The sequence below is a fragment of the Eptesicus fuscus genome, chromosome 22, assembly GCF_027574615.1.
Source record: "Eptesicus fuscus isolate TK198812 chromosome 22, DD_ASM_mEF_20220401, whole genome shotgun sequence".
Lineage (NCBI taxonomy): Eukaryota > Metazoa > Chordata > Mammalia > Chiroptera > Vespertilionidae > Eptesicus > Eptesicus fuscus.
Window position 1 is genome coordinate 33457055 of NC_072494.1, and position 22483 is coordinate 33479537.

The 22483-nt window shown below is 40.4% G+C and overlaps 1 protein-coding gene across 4 annotated transcripts; it reads right to left on the minus strand.

Moving 5' to 3' along the window:
* Nucleotides 1-975: 975 nt before the first annotated feature.
* LOC129147905 (membrane cofactor protein-like) lies at nucleotides 976-21799 on the minus strand. 4 transcript variants are annotated; one of them, XM_054711753.1, is made up of 9 exons: nucleotides 21617-21796; nucleotides 18821-19012; nucleotides 18077-18179; nucleotides 12155-12240; nucleotides 10918-11115; nucleotides 7461-7643; nucleotides 4105-4148; nucleotides 2321-2352; nucleotides 976-1057 (listed from the first exon to the last, which is right to left on the minus strand). In XM_054711753.1, the coding sequence occupies exons 1-7, from the start codon at nucleotides 21744-21746 to the stop codon at nucleotides 4105-4107; spliced, it is 936 nt and encodes a 311-aa protein (XP_054567728.1). In that variant the 5' UTR covers nucleotides 21747-21796; the 3' UTR covers nucleotides 976-1057; nucleotides 2321-2352. The 4 variants fall into 4 exon arrangements, with proteins under 4 accessions (XP_054567728.1, XP_054567726.1, XP_054567727.1 ...); XM_054711751.1 differs by having other exon boundaries at nucleotides 4105-4151; nucleotides 21617-21794; XM_054711752.1 differs by having other exon boundaries at nucleotides 2317-2352; nucleotides 4105-4151; nucleotides 21617-21794.
* Nucleotides 21800-22483: the final 684 nt, after the last annotated feature.

Sequence of the window (22483 nt, forward strand, 5' to 3'; positions counted from 1 at the left end):
AAAAGTTTTAGCCCTTTATGAGTGAAGAATGTACTCTTATTATGTAGCTCAAAGCCAATGATTAATATAAAAGAAAAATACATGATAAAACCAGACATACAAGAAGTCTTAAAAAAATATTAGTTTTATTTCAAAACTATCTCCAAAATGACAGGGGAAAACAAAGGGCTGAAAGTCAAATATTTCAGTCTTGGTCTAGACTTGAGGACTTATTCTAAATATTTTATTACATTGCAAGTTATTTAATTAAAACTTAAGTGTGATGCTTATAAATTCTATTCTCCTTAGAAAATACATATCTGTACTTTTTTTCTATTTGAAATTTCCCACTTTTCCATTTTTTATAGATAAAAAGGCAAATAAAGTTAATGAGGTGCCTTGATAATTTACCACTCTCAGCAACTTTAGGTTTAACCTTGAACTTTATTGCTACCTCATTAGGTAGGAGAACATAAGAGGAAAGTCAAACAATGTTGCTTTTAATTCCCCAGTTTAACATATATAAATAACAGCTCTAAATGAAAAGAAATCAAATTGGGGATCTGAATAAGACACCTACAAAACTTCTTACAACGACTTCAGATATATACAGACACATGGAAGCTTTTATTCTAACAAGTGCAGTGAACAGAATTGTCAGTTTCTACAGTGAACTATTTTAAATTGAGTCCTGGCTCCCAATCCACTGAAGGAATAGAGTAACCCTAGGGTAGGGAAGGCAATATAATGAGCCATGATTTTTCTGCAGAACTTAAACCTCAACCCCCCCACCCCCAGGAATTTTTCTTACAGTCATAACAGCTAAAACGATTCTATACAGCTTAGTCTTATTACAATAATATTAAAAGTAGGTGAAAATATTGTAGAAAGGAAATGCAGCACATCCACACAAGCGCATTTTAAACAGGGCAGCACGCAGTACAGAGTACAAACAAAACCTGCACCAGTACATCAAGAGTGAGAAGCAACAACAGGTTCAAGAAACATGTTTAATGTACTGTCTTTTCCTGAGGTGAAGACACTTATACACAGGTGCCAATCACTGCAACACCAAGAACTACAAGAAACCAGAAAACAAATGGCATGTCACTCTAAAAAGGAATACCAAGTTTCAAAATCCAGAAGAAATTAATGTTGGTTATATTTCAGTGGACAGAAATATTATTTTATTTAAGCCCATATATATTCATATTCTATCTGGACTCTTCACTCTCAAAATGCAATTCTCTGGAATCACTTAAAGAGTGCACAATAGCCCTGGCTGGTTTGGCTCAGTGGATAGAGCATCGGCCTGCAGACTGAAGGGTCCCATGTTCGACTCCAGTCAAGGGCACATGCCTGGATTGTGGGCTCGATCCCCAGTAGGGGGCGTGCAGGAGGTAGCCGATCAATGATTCCCTCTCATCATTGATGTTTCTATCTCTCTCTCCCCTCTTCCTTCACTCTGAAGCATATAAAAAATGTAAAAAAAAAAAAAAAAAAAAAAAAAGTGCACAGTAAGCCAGAGAATAGTCCTTGCTTAATTTAGAATATCACTCAAAGCATATTTGGGATATTTAGGATTTGTTACTAAGTGGACATATAGACTACAAAAGAATATAAATCACCAAACACAGGGTAGAATCTGTAATAATAAAAGCACAATATGCTAATTAGACCAGACAGCCAAACAACCTTTCAGACAAAGCTGCCATTGCAGGGGCCAAGACAGAGGCGGTTAGGGGTGATCAGGCAGGCAGGCAGAATGGTTAGGGGCCATCAGGCAGGCAGGTGAGTGGTTAGGGGCAATCAGGCAGGTAGGCAAGTGGTTAGGGGTGATCAGGCAGGCAAGTGAGCAATTAGGAGTGATCAGGCAGGCAGGCGGAGGGGTTAGTAGCAATCAGGAGGCAGGCAAGTGGTTAGGAAGATCAGGCAGACAGGTGATTGGTTAGGGGTGATCAAGCAGGCAGGCAGGCAGGCAAGTGGTTAGGGGTGATCAGGCAGGCAGGCGAGTGGTTAGGAGCCAGAGGTCCCGGATTGTGAGAGGGATGTCTGACTGCCGTTTAGGGATCGGGCCTAAACCGGGAGTCGGACATCCCCCGAGGGGTCCCGGATTACGAGAGGGTGCAGCCCGGGCTGAGGAACCTCAAGCCTTCCCCTCCCCCCATACATGAATTTCATGTACTGGGCCTCTAGTATCATTATAAAAGGTCAGGGATTTCTAGACTGGTTTACTTCATTCCAAGCCATAAGAACTCCAGGAACTAAAAATATTAAAAATGCACTTGTACACATTACTATTTTGATTTAAGTGGTATCCAAGTCTGTGAAACTTACGTACAGTAAGAACAACCACTGCAACGAGTCCTCCATCTGAGAAAAAATAAAACAAGTTTGAAAGTTATTGAACGAGAGAGAGAGAGAGAGAGAGAGAGAGAAAGAGAGAGAGAGAGAGAGAGAGAGAGAGAGAGAGAGAGAGAGAGAGAACACGCTGGGTCTCAAATAGTTGACACATTTCAATTTTGATGAAATCATCTATAAACTACAGTGAAGAAAAAGTTTATCAATCTAGTTTATCCAGCTCATTTTGACCATAGAACCTTTCTAATACAATTCCAGGCTTAGGGTCCAATTTGTGAAACTCTTAATAGGGACCTCAGTTGTCACTGTTTTGGACTGTAGTAACCCCACCAGGTTATAAAAATTGTAATATTATAAAAATTAGGAAACATTATTGTAAAAATTAGAATTTACTATATTAGAGGAAAACCATTTTAAGACTATATTATACCATTCTAGTTGGTTTAATTCACTATTCAATCTATAATTCTTATGACTTTGTTAAAAATTTCATTTACATTGTTCTCCAAAAGTGAGTCTGTGGAATAAGTCATTAATGAAGTTCTATTAATTGATTACATAGACCTATTTTGCACTCTTCACAAACAATACATTATCTTATCAATCCTTTCTCATGCAAAGCCACCCCCAAATTAAGACACAATCTTCATTACCAAGAACATTCTAGGAAAGGATATGAAACACCAGGGCACATGGATAAATTATGCATAGAAACGTGAACATGCACTTTTGACTGTCCAGAGAGCAATAAGTAGTTCTACAAGATCTTAAATCTTAGAAATGCTGTTCAGTAGTACCTCTGCTTCCACACTGCCATTATTTTTATTAAATTCTTCGAGGTCAAAGCATAGTGTCATGTTTACTTCTGCTCTTTTTACTTCATAAAAAGATTATTAAGTACTTAATAAATTAAAATGGCTTTGAATTTACTGGCAAAATGACCCTTTGGCAACAGTGTTCAGAAGGAAAGCTTAACGGGCCTAAGGTGCCTTTATAAAAAGACTAACTTTACTAAACTAGTCTAATGTAAAAAAAGTAATGTATACTTTCCTTCATTCATTCATCAAAAATCTTTATATGAATGTAACTGCTACAACCATACTAGATTCTTTCCTTTAACATATATTGTGTGAACTGTGTGAGCCTAAATAAAGTATGATACACCAGACTATTATAGAAAAAAACTAGCCCAACTTATAGTAGGTATTGCCATTACAAAAATAACACTATCACATGGAAAGCAAGTTAGGTTTTCTATATTTTAACATACAAATAAATACAGCAATTGAGAAAGTTACCTCACCCCACTAGGAATTGGATTTGAGGGACCTCTTAAAAACTGTATTATCGCCCTAGCAGGTTTGGCTCAGAGGATAGAGCATTGGCCTGTGGACTAAAGGGTCCCGGGTTTTATTCCAGTCAAAGGCACATGCCCAGGGTGGGGGTTCGATCCCCAGTAGGGGGCATGCAGAAGGCAGCCGATCAATGATTCTTTCATCATTGATGTTTCTATCTCTCTCTCCCTCTTCCTTCCTCTCTGAAGTCAATAAAAATATATTAAAAAAACACACTGTATTATCTGCATGTGTCTACACATACTACTGCTTCCATTTGTCATGGTATCTGCACTATTAAAATAAATACACATGTCAATTATCACATGACAGGTTGTTTCTTCTCGAACTTCACGTAACTGAAATATGATATTTCCATGGAGAATTCTAGGGTCTCATAATGGAGTGTTATTAATAACCAAAATATTACCTAAATCATTGGCCCCAGTTGGTGATTCACCATTTTCTTGGAATCTTCTAGAAGAAAAGAAATAATTTTAAAAAGAAGTAAAAAAAAAAAGTAATGCTTACATGCTATATAATGCTAAATTCATAGGTTTGGGGTTTTGCCTTTGTACAATATCTTATAATTTTATTTTCCTTATAAAATTATGTGAATATTTCTCATTTAAAGTAGTACCATAAATATTATAAATTTATATTCAGTCACCAGCATTCTTCTTCCTCTCCAGTAACAATTCCTGTGACAATATTCTGTGGTACAGTGTAGGAAGCGGTTATAGGGTTAAGCCTCGGACTGACCTGTGGCAGGATCACAAACAAGTTCGTTTGGAGGGCAGACCCCTCCCAGCATAATTAAGCTTGATCCTGTAACTGATCCCTAGATCTTTCCTGGGTAGCTAGTGGGCTGTGGGAGGGGCAGCAAGTGCTGCCAAAACAAGTGAAACTTACAAGAACATTGTTAACTGCCTTGTTTGTCCCTGAGTATAAATAAAGCCTCAGCTTTGCAGTCTGGATCTGTTCTGTGGCCTCAGCCAGGCACAGAAAGATCCACCCAGCTTCAGCTTTCAAATCTATCTCTCCTCTCTTTATTTCTAATATTTCTCAATCCCTGGCCGCCTCCACTTAGAACCGGTTCGTTCATCTCTCTTCCTGCGCAGGACGCAGAAAAGGGAGATCCCCGCCATGTTTGCCCCCCGCCGCATCAGGCCCCCGCAGTACAGAATGCAAATTTATCATCAATGTATCCTCAATATCAGCCTGTGGATTCAATGTGATTCTACTTACAATTAGGCAATAGAGGAGAACTTAATAAATGATTTAGGAGTTATTTGTAATGCTGAGTAATTTCAATGTAATAAGGCCCACTTATGACAAACCTATAGCTAACATCATACTTGATGGTAAAAGTCTGGAAGTTTTCCCCTTAAGATCAGGAACAAGGCAGGATGACCGTGTTTGACATTTCTATTTAACATAACATCAAAAGTTATAATCAGAGCATTTAGGAAAGAAAAAAAGCATCAAAATTGGATAGGAAGAAATAAATTACCTCTGTCCTAGAAGATGACATGACTTTTTAAACTAGAAAGCTGTCAAGATTGCACACAGACACGCACACACACTCACCTCTTGGAGCTAATAAATAAATTTGGCAAAGTTGCAGTCTACAAAATCAATAAGTAAAAATCAGTTCCATTTCATTACACTAACAATGAGCAAACCAAAAAGGAAAGGAAGAAAACAACCAAGGTATCCTGCCATAGAGGAGTGGGGAAAGAAGATGTGGTTCATATACACAATGGAATACTACTCAGCCAGAAGGAAGGATGAAATACTGACATTTGCAACACCAAGAGGATAGATCTTGAGAATATTATGCTAAATGAAATGTCAGACAGCAAAAGCTAAGAATCATATGATTTCATTCATATGTGGGATATAAAACTGGAACTCGTGAAAACACACAGCAGTGTGGTGGTTGCCAGATGGAAAGAGGTAGGGAGAGGAGAAGGGGATCCTAATATAAGGTGACAGAAGAATACTTGTCTTTGAGTAATAGGCACATGGAGCAATATACCGATCTTGTAACATAGAAACCCACACCTGAAAACTACAGGATCATATTGACCGGTGTCAGCCCAATAAATTTAATAAAAATTTTAACCTATCATTGTAATACAGTGAAAAATAAAAGATTTTTTGTTGGGACAGGAATAGACAGAGTTCATAGGAACAGAGACACAACTATAACTCCTATGAATTTACTGTATGTTAAAAACTGGCACTTCGAACAGTTGGAGAGAAGACAATAGATGTATATGCCAATTTCAGATGAAACAGTGATTTAAATGTAAAGAATGCAATCAGAACATATGGCTGGATTTTTTATATAATTTCAGCATAGGGAAGACCTACAGCTTTTGTATAGCCATTGGAGAAAAAAATTAATACATCCAAGTACCTATTAATGTAAAACTTCTGCACATATAAATGACCACTGATAGGAAAATAGCTAAATAAATATAGTATATATTATAGTCATCATTAAAAGGATAGGAATAAATCTAAATGCAATCCCAATCTAAGACTATAAATGTAAAATGTGAGAGTTAAAAAAATATGAACAGCATGATTCCAATTCTGGTTAATAACAACAAAAACATGATAAAATATGTATATCTAGTCATATAAGGATATTAATGTACAGTAACAGATAAAAAGACAACTAAACTATTAAGTGATTAATTCAGGAAATGAAGTAGAGAAACAGGAGACTAATATTTTTCTCTGTATACTTTTCTGTAATATTTGAAATTGTACTAATCTATATTTGTATACTACTTATCCTATATAATAAAGGCCTAATATGCAAATTAACGGAATGGTGGTATGACTGTCGAAAGGACTGGTTGCTATGATGTGCAGTGACCACCAGGAGGGAGATGCTCAATGCAGGAGCTTCCCCCAGCCCACAGGCCCCAGGCTAGCCAAGGTGGATGGCAGCAGGGACCTCCCTGTTCGCCCCTCCAGTCTCCCCACAGATTGGCCCTGATTGCCAGGCCAGCCTTGGGACCCTACCCGTGCATGAATTTTGTGCACCGCGCCTCTAGTATAAGTTATAAAGTGCAATCTATATTCAACCATATAAAATCTTAAAAGAAAACAGAGCCCGATCAGAGTTGCCCAGTGGTTGAGTGTTGCCATATGAACCAGAAGGTCAAGGTTCGATTCTGGATCAGGGCACATGCCCAGGTTGCAGGCTCAATCCCCAGTCGGGGGCCTGCAGGTGGCAACCGATCAATGATTCTCACTCATCATTGATGCTTCTATATCTCCTTCTTCCTTCCTCTCTAAAATCAATAAACCTATATTAAAATGTATGTAAACAGAAAGTTACTAAACCTGAGACTAGTAATTGTAGGTTTTGTATTGAGAGGTATTGACACTAAAAAATATATAACAAAGATGAGACCAACTACTTGGTAATTTCTACATTTTTTTTTCATTTATATAATAAATTATGCCTTTAGATCTTAATCTTTTTAGATAAAAATTCTCCTGCTTCAATGTTCTCTAAAAAATGATTGCTATACATTTTTAAACATAAGAAATGCCAGAAAACAGAAATTTAAACACTTGTGTAATATACATAATAGGTGAAGACACTATGAAAACATAAATCTAAGTCCCACTTCTGTCATTAAAATGAATATGAGATAGTGTTAATTACAAAACTGTTTATTTTTCATTATTCCATATCATTGAAATTTAATGTCAAAGAAATAAATTCTAAACAAAAAAGAAAAAAGACCCCCTTTGTACCTTTAATACATTTTGGGATCTCAGGCTCCCAAGTACTGTCAGCTTCACAGACAATAGTGCTGCTGCCTTCAAGGGAAAATCCCTCCAGGCATTCAAACGTAACCTTTGATTTGTACTGAAATTTTTTTCCAAATCCTGACACCAGTCTCCCATTCTCTAGTGCTGGATATTCACATTTGACCACTGAAAAGTGAAGATATTCCAGAATTAATGGAAAGCTGTTTTAACAGGGGAAAGAAAAACTAGTGTAAATTAGTAATTTCCCCTGGGAACAAAGAGGTGAGGAATGGAAGACACAATGTTAACTTAAAAAACAAACAAACAAACAAAAACCCCCACTTTATTTGTGCATTTTATTTCCAGGTAAACAGATATAGAGACATCTAATAACCTTTTCCCACCTAGAACAGACTGCCATTATAGATGAATGGTTTCCTGTAAGTTTTCCCATTACTGACAAGTTTTGAGAAAGATCTGATTACCACATACAATTTTCAGATAAGTTCAAAAGCAATTTTGATGCCTTTTAGTGCTAGGAATTTTTCAAATTTCAGGCTGACCCTGACTTGGTACCCTGATCTTCTAAAAAGGCAGGAAAGGGTCTTGCAATAAGGTAATACTTGAGCTCAAAGGTAAAAAGTTGAAAAGAAGCTAGTCATGCAAACATATGCAGAGAGAAAGTTATCAGGTATCAACAACATGCAAGAACTGGGATGTGCAAGAAATAGAAAGGCCAGTGAACTTAAGGTCGTGTTTTCCAAATATTTTGGACTGGGACTCAGAGATCAACCCCCACATTTTATATTGTAATCTCACAGGCTGAGAGAAAGTTAAAACTTCATAGTTAGCCTTCGTATCCATGTACTCAGGTATTTCCCATTCTCTTCTACTTCTTACAAAGTAAAGTGCTGGGTATGTTCTTCTAGATTGATTTCAGGATCCATCAATTAGTTTGGCAGACTTGAGGAAAAATCAGAAACAAACAAAACAAACAAAACTTTGGGCTGGGCAGTATATACAAGAGAACATCTTTTGAGATTAAATCTTAGCAATACATAGGGTCCATAATGCACTGCTTTTAAATCAGAAGAGTGCACTTTCTCCTTGAATGTGGACCTGAATTTCCATCAACCTGCTCACACTGTTTGCTCCTCCCTATTGATTCACTTAGATTTCACCACATGCAATTTGCACCTCAACTTGCAAACCCAAACAGTTTGCAGTAACTTTTCCATATGGATCACCTGTCCTGGCTCAGGCGTCTGACTTTTCTATAATCTCTCAAACAAGCAGCAGCTGTGTCAGCATGCCCCATACTCCCCAATAAGAGGCCCCAGGCCTGGCACTAGCACTAGCATGCCTTGCTTTACATCTTGGCCTCTCCTGGGCACTTCAATCCCAACACAAGTAGCAGCCATTTGAAGACTGCTCTGTAGTTCCTGACAGGTAGCCACAGGTGCACCTTCATGGGGCCATCAGAGCCTGTGCACCCAGTGGACAGCTTCAAATCATGCCAGATTACAACTCTACATATTCACAAGCAACACTCTCAAGGATCAGATTCAGTGAGAACCCAAGCCCCACAGAGGCAAGTCCTGCTCCATAGGAGTGTATTCTGCACAGCCACTCTTCCACCGTATTCACAGCTGGTCTTTACAGCCAATTGGCCTGGTGGTCAGTTTGTTCCAATGACACCAACAGTAGTCAAGTCTCAACTACAACAAGACAGTGCACACAGCCCACACAGGGGCATACATAGAGTGTCCATCTCAGGTGACTGGGGAGGCTGAGCCACTGGACCCTACAGAACACCTATTACACAAGGCCACTCTACCAATTCCAGGAGACATAGCAGCTCTACCTAATACATAGAAACAAACACAGGGATGAAGCCAAAATGCAGAGAAAAAGAAACATGTCACGAATAAAAGAACAGAAGAAATCTCCAGAAAAAAAACTAAATGAAATGGAAGCAAGCTAACACTAGATACAGAGTTCAAAACAATGGTTATAGGGATGTTTAAGGATCTTAATGATAGCTTCAAGGGACTTAGTGAGAATTTCAAGGAAATTACTGAGAACATCAAAGAATGAAAAAGGACAAGACAGAAATGAAAGGATACATGATCTGAAGTGAAGAATAGTTTACAGGGAATCAATAGTAGAGTAGAGGATGCTGAGAATCAAATAAGTGATTTGAAATATGAGGAAATAAAAAACACTCAATCAGAACAGCAAAAAGAAAAAATCATATATAGATAGTATAAGGAGCCCCTGGGACAACCTTCAAGCACACCAACATTCACATCATGTGGGTGCCAGAAGAAGAAGAAGAAGAGGGCAAATTATTGAAAAGCTATTTGAAGAAATAATGACAGAAAACTTTTCCTACCTGGTAGAAAAAAAATGGACTTACAAGTCCAGGAAGCACAGAGCGTCCCAAACAAGATGAACCCAAAGAGGTTCACGTGAAGACACATCATAATTGAAATGTCTAAGGTTAAAGACAAAGAAGGAATCTTAAAAGCAGGTAGTTACCTGCAAGGGAGCACGAATATGATGATAAGCTGATTTCCCAACAGAAACGTGGCAGATCAGAAGGGAGTGACAAGAAATATTCAAAGTGGTTAAAAGAAAGATTCTACAATCAAGATTACTCCACCCAGAAAAGTTATCATTTAGAATTGAAGGTGAAATAAAGAGCTGGAAGGTGAGAAAAAGTAGTGGAATTCATCACCACCAAACCAATATTACATGAAATGTTGAAGGATATTCCAGAAGAAGAATAATGAAAAGGAGGAGGAGAAAGAGGAGGAGGAGGAGGAGTATGAACAACTAAATGACAATACAGATTTATCAATAATTGAAACTAAAAATGAAAATAAACAAACAATGAATCAATTGAAAAAAATAAACGGATGAGTAAAATAGAACCAGAGGTATGGAAACATGAAACAGACTGATGAAGTTCAGAGGGAAGCGGGGAGGAGGTAGACGGAAAGAAATTAACCAAAGAACTTATATGCATATATGCATAGCCCATGGACAGACAACAGATGGTGAAAGCCTGGGGTGGGGTGGGAACTTGGTGGAGAGGGCAACAGTGGGGAAAACAGGGAACATCTGTAGTATTATCAACCATTAAGGTTTAAAGAAAAATGAAGGATAAAACTTTCTTAAAGACACTATGTTTTTTGAGACTCTGAAGGCAAAAAATTTTAACTCATGCATATACATAGTAATTAACAATATATAAAAAAGTATGCTAAGAACATGTGGGATGAAGAGTGGGAAACGCTACAAGTAGAAATAGTGTTTATCATTTGACACACATAAAATTAGATTAGAAACAAATTTGTTTTATTATTTTTTTAATATGTTGGCCAAGTTATTTAAAAGTTGGCAAATCTTTCCACACTATTTACAAACGAGAGGGGAAAAGTAGAAATATTATTACCTTTACACTCAGGAGGGTCAGGGCTCCATCCGTTAGGCCCAGAACAAACAAGCTTGCTCTCTCCAACAAGTGAATATTCATCTGGTCCATTTGAAGGTTTACAACGGTAAGTTACTACTTCATTATATTCAAATGTATCTTTGTGGCTATTGCTGAATTCTCCATTGGTGATTTGTGGAGGTGGTTGACACAAAATCTCTTAAAAAGGGGGGGAAAAAAAAGAACAGGGAAGGCAAAAGAATATGTAAAAGATTAAGATGGCATTAGTAAGAGCCTGTGAACTACCTTCAATAAGTTCATTATTATATGATTTCTACATCTATTTGAAAATCCAATATACATTTGAAACAAAGTTTATAGAAAGAAGTGTATTATCCCAATTCAAACCATCAATAGAGAATTGAAAATTTAGAATAAGCTCATTTTTTTAAATACCCTTAGAAGACACCTGTATGAAATACTTGCATTTATCTGTGAGGCCACACTAAGTTTTCCTAATCATAAGAGATGCTGACAATATAATGAGAAAATATACTTATGACTTAGGAAAACTCAGTGCTAGTTGAGAAATTCCATATCCATTCCTGAATCAGTGGTTCTCAGGTATACCACGATTGTGTCTTTTCTCACTGTCATCCTTAGAGTGTACAGTGAGATTTTCCAGTGGCTTCAGACTGTCTGACAATGCCGCAGGATGACCTGGAGGTCTTCCTTTCAGCCAGATACTGAAGAGATCAGAAAAACTGTAAAGTGTCTGGCCAGCATGGCTCAGTGGTTGATTATCAACCTATGAACAAGGAAGTCATGGTTTGATTCTCGGTCAGGGCACTTGCCCGGGTTGCACGCTCGATCCCCAGTGACGGGCATGCAGAAGACAACTGATTGATGATTCTCTCTCATCATTGATGTTTTTGTCTCTCTCTCGCTCTCCCTTCTCCTCTGAAATCAACAAAAAATATTTTTTAAAAAAATGTAAAGGAATGACATTCTTTCCTCTGTTTTGGAAATGTTTGCTCTTACAAAAATATGTATTAAGCTTATTGTTCTTAAAAATGAATTAGTAAATAATTATTTAAAAACTTCTCTGTTTTAATCCCAATGTAAAGAATATCAGTAGCACTAACTCACATGCAGAAAAGCTCTTTGGGGTCTTGGTTAATTGTAAAGCATACATGGATCCCCAGGCCGAAAAGTTTGAGAACTGCTGCTGTAAATTCTAAAGAGAGAATGTACTTACTTTCACAACGTGGTGGTTCCTCACTCCATTCCACATCATTTCCAGAGAGTTCACAATGTAGAATTTTTGCTCCAACTAAGTAATAACTAAATGAGAAAAGGAATGATTACTGTTTCTTTATCAGTTAATAAGAACACATAATAATGAAGAAGTTTTTATACGACTGTTTTTCTGCACTACAGTAGCTTCAAGGAGAAGTTTCTGAAGTGACAGGTATTGAATGCGTTAACTGAATCTGCGATGTAATGAAATGGAGAGATTCTTCATATGAACACACGAGCAAAGTGTCTAAATAAACCTGTTATGCCTGACAGCCTGGTGATTGCTACCTCTGGCGGGCACATGACACTGTCACATCTATGTTCTTGCTCATGCCATTCTGCTCTGTCAGGGCAACTACTGAGCAGAGCGATCTGGCCCAAGAGCTGACCTGACTGCATTCGAGTCCCAGCTCCAAGGCGGACTTGCTTGTTGAGCTTGGACAAGTTGCTTAATGTTTCTCTTAATTTTTAAAAATAACTTTTAATTTTTTTTAACCCACACATAATGATATTTTTTAAATTAATTTTCAGGGAGAGTTGAAGGCAGGGGGAGAGACAGAGAGAGGGAAACATGGATGTGAGGAAGACACCTCCATCAGGTTGCCTCTTGACCTGGGCTGGAGATCGAGTCCCCAACCCAGGTATGTGCCCTTGATTATAAACCTGGGACCCTTCAGTCCACAGTCCGGCACTCTAACCTCTGAGTCAAACCGGCTAGGGCTGGTTCCCTTTCTTAAATTCCCCATCTGTGGAAAGACATATACTTCATGGGGTGGTTTTGAGTAGTAGGTGAATTGGCATCTGGAACACAGTGAGAGCTAGGCAAGTTTTTGATGTTATGAATACTCTTCAGGTTAGAGTATCTTCCTAGGTATAGCTCAGGGAGCCCCCTCCTCCATGAAATCTGATGATTGAAATTCACAGAACTCTCTCCTCCTTCTGGACTCTCCTTATAATGATCCTGAATAACTCTATTTCTGTGGTAATTCCATTTACTATTTTTTAAAAATATATTTTATTGATTTTCTTTTTTACAGAGAGGAAGGGAGAGGGATAGAGAGAGAAACATTGATGAGAGAGAAACATTGATCAGCTGCCTCCTGCACATTCCCTTCTGGGTATGTGCCCGCAACCAAGGAACATTCCCTTGACTGGAATCGAACCTGGGACCCTTGAGTCTGCAGGCCGACGCTCTATCCACTGAGCAAAACTGGTTAGGGCCCACTTACTATTTTATTGGACACTTCTCTGTATATATTGTGCTTTTCAATGAGGCTAAAAGTTCTTTGAGAATAATCCATGTCAGCCATTTTCAACCTTCTTCATCTCATGGCACACATAAAATAATTAGTAAAATTCTGAGGTACACCAAAATATGTATTTTTTGCCCATCTGGACAAAAAATAGGTTTAATTTTGATTCATTCATACCAGATGGCTATTATTGTGTTGGCAGCTGTCATTTATTATTTGAAAGTCTAAGAGGTGAGTGTGCCAACTAAATATTCAGGTATTGCATGTTTTAAAAATTCTTGTGGCATACGGGTTGAAAATTGCTAGTCTATGTCCTAATCTTTTGGGAGCTCACAAGGTAGATTCTCTCTCTCTAACTATTGATTGGATATTCTAACTTGATCTCATTTAAATATAGTGAGTAAAACTGCCTATTCATGCTTCAAGCTGACTTTTCCTCCAAGGCTAATTCATTGATTCTATATTACAATGTATTAGGAGAGAATTCTGGAATGATGGCAGGGTAGGAAGCACCAAAGATATCTCTCCTCCGATAGACAACAATTTCACTGCTAGAATCTGCCTGATGTCACTGTTTTGAACTCGGAGGTCTGTTGAAGGCTTGCAACTTCCAGGAAAGTCTTAGAAAGGTAAAATGCAGGAACATTGGTCAATTTCAGCTGTAAGCACAGTGGCAGTTACCATCCCACTCCCACAGCAGGCAGTGTGCATGTGTCCTTCCAGCAGTGTATAAGCAGCCTGAGGGGCCCATGGTGAGCAAAAAAGACCATGTCCTTGGGGATCTGTGCTCTCATAATCTACTGCTGTTTATGATCACATAGAGACAGACAGGGGCTGGCAGCCATTGTTGTCACACCTCCCCCAAAGTTGCAAGACCCATCCTTCCAGGGGAATCACAGATCCAGAGATCATCGCTCCATCCTTCATTTCTCACTTTTCCCCTTTCAGGAGACTGACATTATAAACTGTGAATTTAAACAACAATTGCATATCTGGAGACAAGTAGAGGGAATGCACATGCCCAGAAGAAGGCTCAGTTTACATGTCAGGCTGATCCTCAGCACAGTGACACGCTTCAACAATTAAAAAGCGAAACAATAACATAACACAATAAACCCTAGGAAACGGTGAGAATTTGATATTTAGAGTTACCTCATTATTAGATTCAAATGTCCAGTTCCACAAGAAAATTATAAGGCATACAAAGTAATAGGAAAGTATGGCCCATTCAATGGAAAACATAAACCAACAAAAACTATTCCTGAAAAAGGCCTGAGGGGACACGTACTAGACAAAAGACTTTAAAATAGTCAGAGAAACTGCATGTACATATTTCGCAGGCCCTCTTGGGACAGATCTGCAGTTTCCAGTTCCATAGTCCTCTTTTCCTTCATGGGGCAGCTGAGTGGCAGCTGCAGAGAGGCGGGTATTTGTGAGTACCCTGATGGGCAAGACCATCGCACTCCAGGTTGAGCCCAGTGATACCACTGAGATGTCAAAGCCAAAATACAAGAAAAGGAGTCTAAATAGTCAGCAGAGATCTCATCAGGAACTTGGGCGCCAGAAGACATTGAACTAATAGACTCATATAAAAAAAAATTCAACCAAATATCCTCTTGACAGTAAAACTGTGCTGCAAAAGTGAGGGAAATATTAAGACTTCCCCAGAAATGAAAGTTAAGAGAATTTGTTACCACTATACCTCACTTGCAAAAATGCTCAAGTGCGTTTTAAAAGATGAAATTAAAAGACACTAGTGAGTAATGTTATCTAGAGAGTCAGTCCTAGTATAAGGGAGTCTCCCCTATTGGCCACGATGGTCCTGGGGGAAGATTCTTCCACTAAGCGCACCAAAAGCTATAATGATGAATTGACAGGACCTGAGTGTGCCAAAAAGTAGCAAGATAATTGCATTAAAAAAATCAGTCCCCTCCCTATTCTTGTAACTTCTGGGAGCTTGAGCAGTTTGGTCAGATGATCTTTGAGCTGTGAGTTCCAAGTCTTGGGCACTTGAATAAAGCCTCTTTCCTTTTGCACCAGTGCCTGCCTCACAAGTTTGGGTTTTATTGCAGCAGGCATCCAACCCTACATATTTTGGTTACATTAAGTCATGCCATGTGGATCAACATCTCACTGTGGGTATATACATGGGCAATTATTATATCTAGTATTATTGTAACAACTAGAGGCCCAGTGCACGAAATTCATGCATGGGGCTGTGTGTCCCTCAGCCCAGCCTGCACCCTCTCCAATCTGGGACCACTCAAGGGATGTCCGACTGCCCATCACAATCCAGGATTGCTGGCTCCCAACTGCTTGCCTGATGGCCATCTTATATTTTAATCAGTTTCACATGCTGCAAGAAGATAAAATAATTATAAACATTTATGCACCAAATAAGAGACCTTCAAAATACAGGAAGCAAAAGCTGACACAACTGTAGAGAGAAATACACATTTCTATGAAACAGGCATTTCTCCAGTAATAGTTGGAAACTTTAATATCCCACTCACAATGATAGATAGCACAACTAGACTGAAATAATACTGAAAATAGAGGGTTCAATAACACTTCAACAACTAGATCTCACAGACATAGAGCACCATAGAACAGAATTCAAATTCCCCTCACATGCACATGGGACATAGTCTGGGATAGACCATACTTTGAGCCACAAATTAATATGAACTAATCAATAGGTTTTAAAAATATATACATCATGCAATGTCTCTTCTCTGACCACAAAGTGGATACAGTTGCAAAACAAAAATCTTCACAGCCAAAAGGAACAGGCTTATTGACTAGCCATACGCTCACCAGAAAAAAGAACCAGGTCATGGGGCATGCAGTCTAAACCACCGGCCGCAGGGACAGATGAAGGCAAACATTTCCGCCATCCTGGTGTAATGGGGTTCTCTTACAGCTTTGGGTAGAAAGATGTAAGTTATTTTGAAGGAAGTTACATGGGCTAAAGATAAGGGGGCAGAAGAAGGATGCATGGGGCTAGTTCTGGGATAGGTGCATAGATGGTAGGAAGAAGTGTTTGCTGCTTTTGGACTGTTTGTTGACAACAGCCTGAAAGTTCATGTCACCATGATTACTACATTTTTAATGACTATGATAGGCTTATTATTACTTATTATATGACTAGTGGCCCAGTGCACGAAGTCATGCACATTGAAAGGAAATTAATTAGAAGAAATATTTTAATATTGCTATTTGCTCTTTCTCTATAATAGAAGTGTCAACCAAATTCACAATCAACAATGACTGATGGAAACACATGCATGAGATTGACGCCAGTGAGAGCTTTATATATATTGTGCATGTGCCAGTCAACTTAGCCTTTTATAGATATAGAATAAACTTGCTTAATTAATTATCCTATATAATAAAAGCCTAATATGCAAATTAACCAAATGGCAGAATGACCAGTGGAATCACCGGTCCTATGACATGCACTGACCACCAGGGGGCAGACGCTCAAAGCAGGAGCTGCCTCCAGCCTGCAGGCCCCCAGGCCAGCCAAGGTGGGAGCCAGTGGGGGGCCTCCCAATCGCCCTGCTGGTCACCACAGAGATCAGCCCTGATCGCCGGCCAGGCCTAGGGACCCTATCCATGCATGAATTTCATGCACCTGGCCTCTAGTATATAATAAACGGCTTCCTGATTTAGCTAAACTTTTTTCCAGCCCAGTAAAACACCCCAACTTCTCTTTCAGATAATTGTCAGCAACACAGCAGTAAATATATCAAGATGAAGAAGATTATTATTGTAGATCATGCAGGGAGAACAAAGGGTAAAATATTTAACTGCAGCAGTGTTTGTTTTTAAAAAAAATATATTTTTTATTGATTTCAGAGAGGAAGGGAGAGGGAGAGATAGAAACATCAATGATGAGAGAGAATAATTGATCAGCTGCCTCCTGCATGCCCCCTACTGGGAATTGATCCCATAGCCCAGGCATGTGCCCTTGGCTGGAATGGAACCTGGGACCCTTCATTCCGCAGGCCAAAGCTATATCCACTGCGCCAAGCCGGCTAGGGCTGCAGCAGTGTTTGACTACATTCTGCGCAGTGAGAAAACCTGAAGTCATTTCCAAGGTCCACCATTTCTACTTCCTTTCAATTGGGTCAAGTTTCTAAGCTTTCTAAATCTCCATTTCCCGGCTAATGAAAAGAAAATAGGATTCCACCGAGTCTCCTTTCTACTACTCCAGGACTTCTGTGAGAAGAATGAGATGAAGCCCGGGAAAACACTTCACAGACATTTGGTTACAGTGTAAAATCTTTTCCCCTGGGTGCTCCTGGGCTGAAGAAACTACAAGGAGGCTAGTCGTCACTTGGGAGAGGAAGCCGGCCATTGCTACATGATGTCATTACCGGATGGTCAAACACTTAGCATATTAGCCTTTTATATAGACAGATAAATTGTGCTTTCCTTCAATTTCAATTTCTTTTTATTTATTGCACATCTTTTCAGTCTCCAAGGGTTGATGGGCTGTAAGTACAACTTGTTCCACAGACAGCAAGATGAAGTCAACATAATGGAAATGCTTGAGAAGAGAACCAAACCAAAAATGGAACCAGCAAGGTTTACCTTCTTCCTCCAAGGAGCAGCTTACTTACCCCTGATTACAAGCATAGTGAGCTTGTGAGCCAAACTCCATAGTTTCACTAACGTAGACTATTTTGCCATTTGGGGGTTCTCTTGGCTGTGGACATGACTTTTCTAAAAGAAAAAATTGCAAATTTGTTGTTTTATACCAATGTCAAAACATATTTGGGTCAAAATGAAAATTCTACATTGCTCTATTAAATTCATGGAAAAATTCTCTTTCTTGTTTATTTTTATTACATTTATTGGGGTGACATTGGTTAATAAGCTTATATAGGTTTCAAGTGTACATTTCTAGGATGCATGATGTGTATATTGCATTGTGCTCCCACCATCCAAAGTCAAACCATCTTCCATTACATATATTTGGTCCCCGTTACTCATTGCTACCCCCACAACTCCCCACCCTTCCCTCTGGTAACCACCAAACTGTTGTCTGTGTCTATGAGTTCCAGTTTTATATCTCACATATGAGTGAAATCATATAGCTTTCAGCTTTTTCTGGCTGACTTGTTTCACTTAGCACAATGTTCTTAAGGTCCATCCATGTTGCCGTTAATGGTCAAACGTAAGATTGACATTTATGCATAGAATCAATGGCCAGATAAAAGATTTCCTGGAGATTATCAAAGCCTGAAAAAATAGATTCTAAATTTACATCCATCTGAGAAAACCATCATGGTAATGGGGGAATATGTCATCTAAAGTGCGTGAAAATCTTTAGAGCAATAAAAAAAAAAATGCTGTGTACTTACTTGTACAAGCCTCCTGGAGAGCAGGTGCCCAGGTGTTGTCAGGCTGACAAACAGCTGAGGTGGGAAGAACAGGAAAACGCCGCCTGTATCCTGGGCGACACTCATATTTTATTTGGTACCCAGGATTGTAAGGGGGTGCAGGATCACCCTTGGGTTTCATAGATTCAAATCTTCGTAGGTCACAACAGGCATCTGAGCATAAGAGAATAAGAACATGAAAGTAAAGTATTTTCTCTTTTCCACCAGCCAGGGAGTATGGCCTGGCAGCAGGCAGGTTGTATGGAATACATAAAAAGTCCTTGGTGAGATTTTAAGTGATCGTGCCAGGCTTTTAACAGATGGTGAGCTGTGCTTGCTTTAAATAACATCCTATTAGCGTTAGGATTCTTTGGGAATAACCTGAATATTCTTTCAACAGCAAATTGAAGAGACAGCAGCAATAAGTTTGGTTTCAAAATATATTGGTAGGTATGTATCCTTCCCATTCTTTTGTCCCTTTAAATGTAAATTAGATTGTTTATTTGGGATTGTATCTGCTTCTGAAGGAAGGCCCTTATAGGTATGTGACTGCTTTTTATCATATGACTGCTTTTGCTGTATCCTATACATTTTGAAAGGATTTGTTTTTATTTTCATTTTTCTCAAGGTAGTTTTTGTTTTCCTGTTGGATTTGAATTTTAACTGGGCTGTCAGCCCCCACTTAATATTACGCTTCATATTTCTGGCACTTATAAAAGAGTGGTGGTACCAAGGAAAAAAGATTGAGCATTTGCTAACACCAGTGTGACAAGCCAGAAAGGATGGCTGCATTCTAATAGAGCTAGGACAGAAAAGGAAGTTTGGAAAGAGGAACAACAGTCAGGGGAATTTGAGCTGGAGTGTGTGGGTCTCTGAGATATTTTGCTCAGAGAGGGTGTCTGAGGGGATGTCCTCACACCTAAGTTTGAAGGACAAGGAGCCAATTATGTGAGAGAAAGGAGGAGCCTGGGGACAGCAAGTGCAGAAGCCCCGAAGTGGCAGAGTGTGGCCTCTGGGCAGAAAAGCCTTCCCTCCCACCAGCCATTTGTTAAAGGCTCTCAGAGAGTCATGCCCCTTCCTCCAGGGCAGCTGACTGGGGCTGGAACACTAGCATTGTGGGTTGGTTACTGTCCGCCAGTCCCAGTAAATGTCAGCAAATCCTTACTGGTTGCCTACTGTGCGCCTGGCACTGGGGATCTAACAGGGAGCAAAACACAGTCCCTGTTTATGTCCATGTGTGTGCGTGTGCAAACAGACCAAGAGTGAAATAAGGATCATGAAAGTAGGAATGGCTTGTTATTGGTCACCAGTGTGTCCCCAGAACCAGCACAGGGCCTGGCACATACAAGACAAATCTTTATTGAATGAATTCTCCTCAGGAGAGAATGCAGCATACAAATGTCTATGTAATAGGATCCCAAAAGTCACTTGGGCATAGAAACACACATGCATACAACGACAGTTGGAAATATAAAGTATTCACAGTGTTTGTCCTTTGATTGTATATGTTTTATACAAGCATATATATGTATATATGTATTGATTGTATTCAGTGAAACACAAATCAAACAGAGTGGATGGCCTTCAGCTTAAGTTTATCAAGTTACAGTGGGGAAGCTTATTGACAATTTATTGTTCATTTCTTATGACTCATTTCTCACTAGGTTTTGCTACCAGTATTTTTTAGGTTGCTTCCAGTCTTCCTTCAAATGGGACCAAACTTAATGAAAAAAAGAAAAATATTGCCCAAAGACATTAGGGAATAGCATAGCTTATTATGGATATTGGATGAGAATGAGAAGGGAACTCCACAGTTAAAAATAAAAACAAGCAGCAGCCTGGAGAGCAATACCAATATGATTTGGGGGCAACAAGCAGCCTGTTAGCTTTTTGTACAAAAAGCACTGCGTGTCCTTCCCAATCCTTCTAAATCCCAGGCCCTGCAGCTAGCTCTCACTCACTAAGGGCTCTGTGGGCAACACGGGCTCCCCAAACCCCATACAAAGCAAGCAGTGAGCTTCCTTGCCCCACACCCTGCACCTCAGGCCTGGATCCTTCTGTAAAGCATATACCTGGTAACACCTGGCCTGGGATCCCCCAGCCCAACCCAGTGGGGCACAGCACCCACTCACCATGGCTTCACTAAGCCCAGGGAACACAGGGCACAGCCTCCCCACGGGCCCAGCACTCCCCCAAGCAACATCCCCACACACAGCTGGGCATTGAAGAGCAAGCCCTCACCTTCAGCACCTGGTCAGGGCTTCCCATCTCCTTTTGTTAATTGTTGACAGTATTCCACATGTCCCCCATTTCCCCACCCCTTTGCCCTCATCCACTCAGCCCTCGCCCACTCCTGGCCTTCCCCACACTATTGTCTGTGTCCATGGGTTATGCATATATGCATACATGTTCTTTGGTTAATCTCTGACATCTTGATTGGCTCAGTCCCCAAACGCCTGCAAGCTTTTGCTAGGGACACAGCTTGGCCCCCAGCACACACTGACTGCACCCAGCACTCTGATAGGCTCAGTACCTACCACCTAACAACCCTCACCGCGGGCCCTCTGAAGTCCCCCTCACTTCTCGGTCCCCCACGGAACAACCCGGAGGATCTGTGGCTAAGGCTTCTACCCTAACCCCGCATCACCTGGGTCCACCAAGCCCTGAGCCTCTACCCCACACACCAAGCAAAGTTCCCTTCGCCCTCCTCTCTGGTGGACAAGCTCCCCCACCCGCTCTAGTTTCCCTCCAGAGCTGACCCCCTTTCCCTTCCCCTACCTGAGCACATGGGGAGCAGGAGCTCTAGGGCCAGCAGAAGGACCCCCAGGAAGCCCCACGAAAAGGGACTCTCCAGGCGGCGGGAAGATGCCCTGCGCGGCTGGTAAGATGCCGTCATTGTTCTGGACATCAGCGGGGAACCTGAGGGACAGTATTTGCCTATTTGAGTGCGTGTACCAGACGCAACAATCGTCAGACTCAAAAGATGTCAAGTTCTTTACCGTTGGTGGGCGTGGCCTGGACTTTGCATCACGGTAGGGCGGGTGCAAAGGAACGGGGCGTGGCCTGGCCGAGGTCTAACCCAATCCTGTCCGCTCGCTGCTCAGTCTCCGCCCCGGCCTGTTGGGGGGGACCATTCTTCTACCTGCCTAGGTTTGCTGGACCTGGTGGGTCATCACCATGTCCCTAAACAGGCAGTTACCACCCCACGTAGAAAGGGCGGAAAGGAAACGAGAGCTGGCCCAGTCATCATTGCACCTTTCCGGGACACCTGGATGGAAGAATAAAGCGAATTGACCTGAAAATAGAAAGTCAGAGTCCAGACAAGAAGGTTGCCTAGAGACCAGCGCGCAGCTGGAGTCTCAGGAAATTCTTTTTCTCGAGATATCAGAAGGACCCGGCCCCAGGCACCCAGTGGGAAAAGGGATCCCCCACTTCTGCCAGTGGACACCCCATTTCTACAGATAACAGAGCCAGGGCCCTTACTCATATTTGGCATTAATCACGCATAATTAGGGACAATAGTTGAGATTTCTGTGGTTGACCGTCTGCTACTGAATCCTCTCAAGGCCTGGTAGATTTCAAAATCACCAAGATGGCTTGGCCACTGCACCCCCAACCCCAATATAAATGCCTCTGCCTCTAGTC

Coding starts and splice junctions, on each gene's coding strand:
- LOC129147905 (XM_054711751.1), bottom strand. CDS start 21,746: ATGTCCAGAACAATGACGGCATCTTACCAGCCGCGCAGGGCATCTTCC. Junction 19,013..21,616: donor CCTGCTCCCCATGTGCTCAG/GTAGGGGAAGGG, acceptor TCTTATGCTCAG/ATGCCTGTTGTGACCTACGA. Junction 12,241..18,076: donor CACTATGCTTGTAATCAGGG/GTAAGTAAGCTG, acceptor TTTCTCATTTAG/TTATTACTTAGTTGGAGCAA.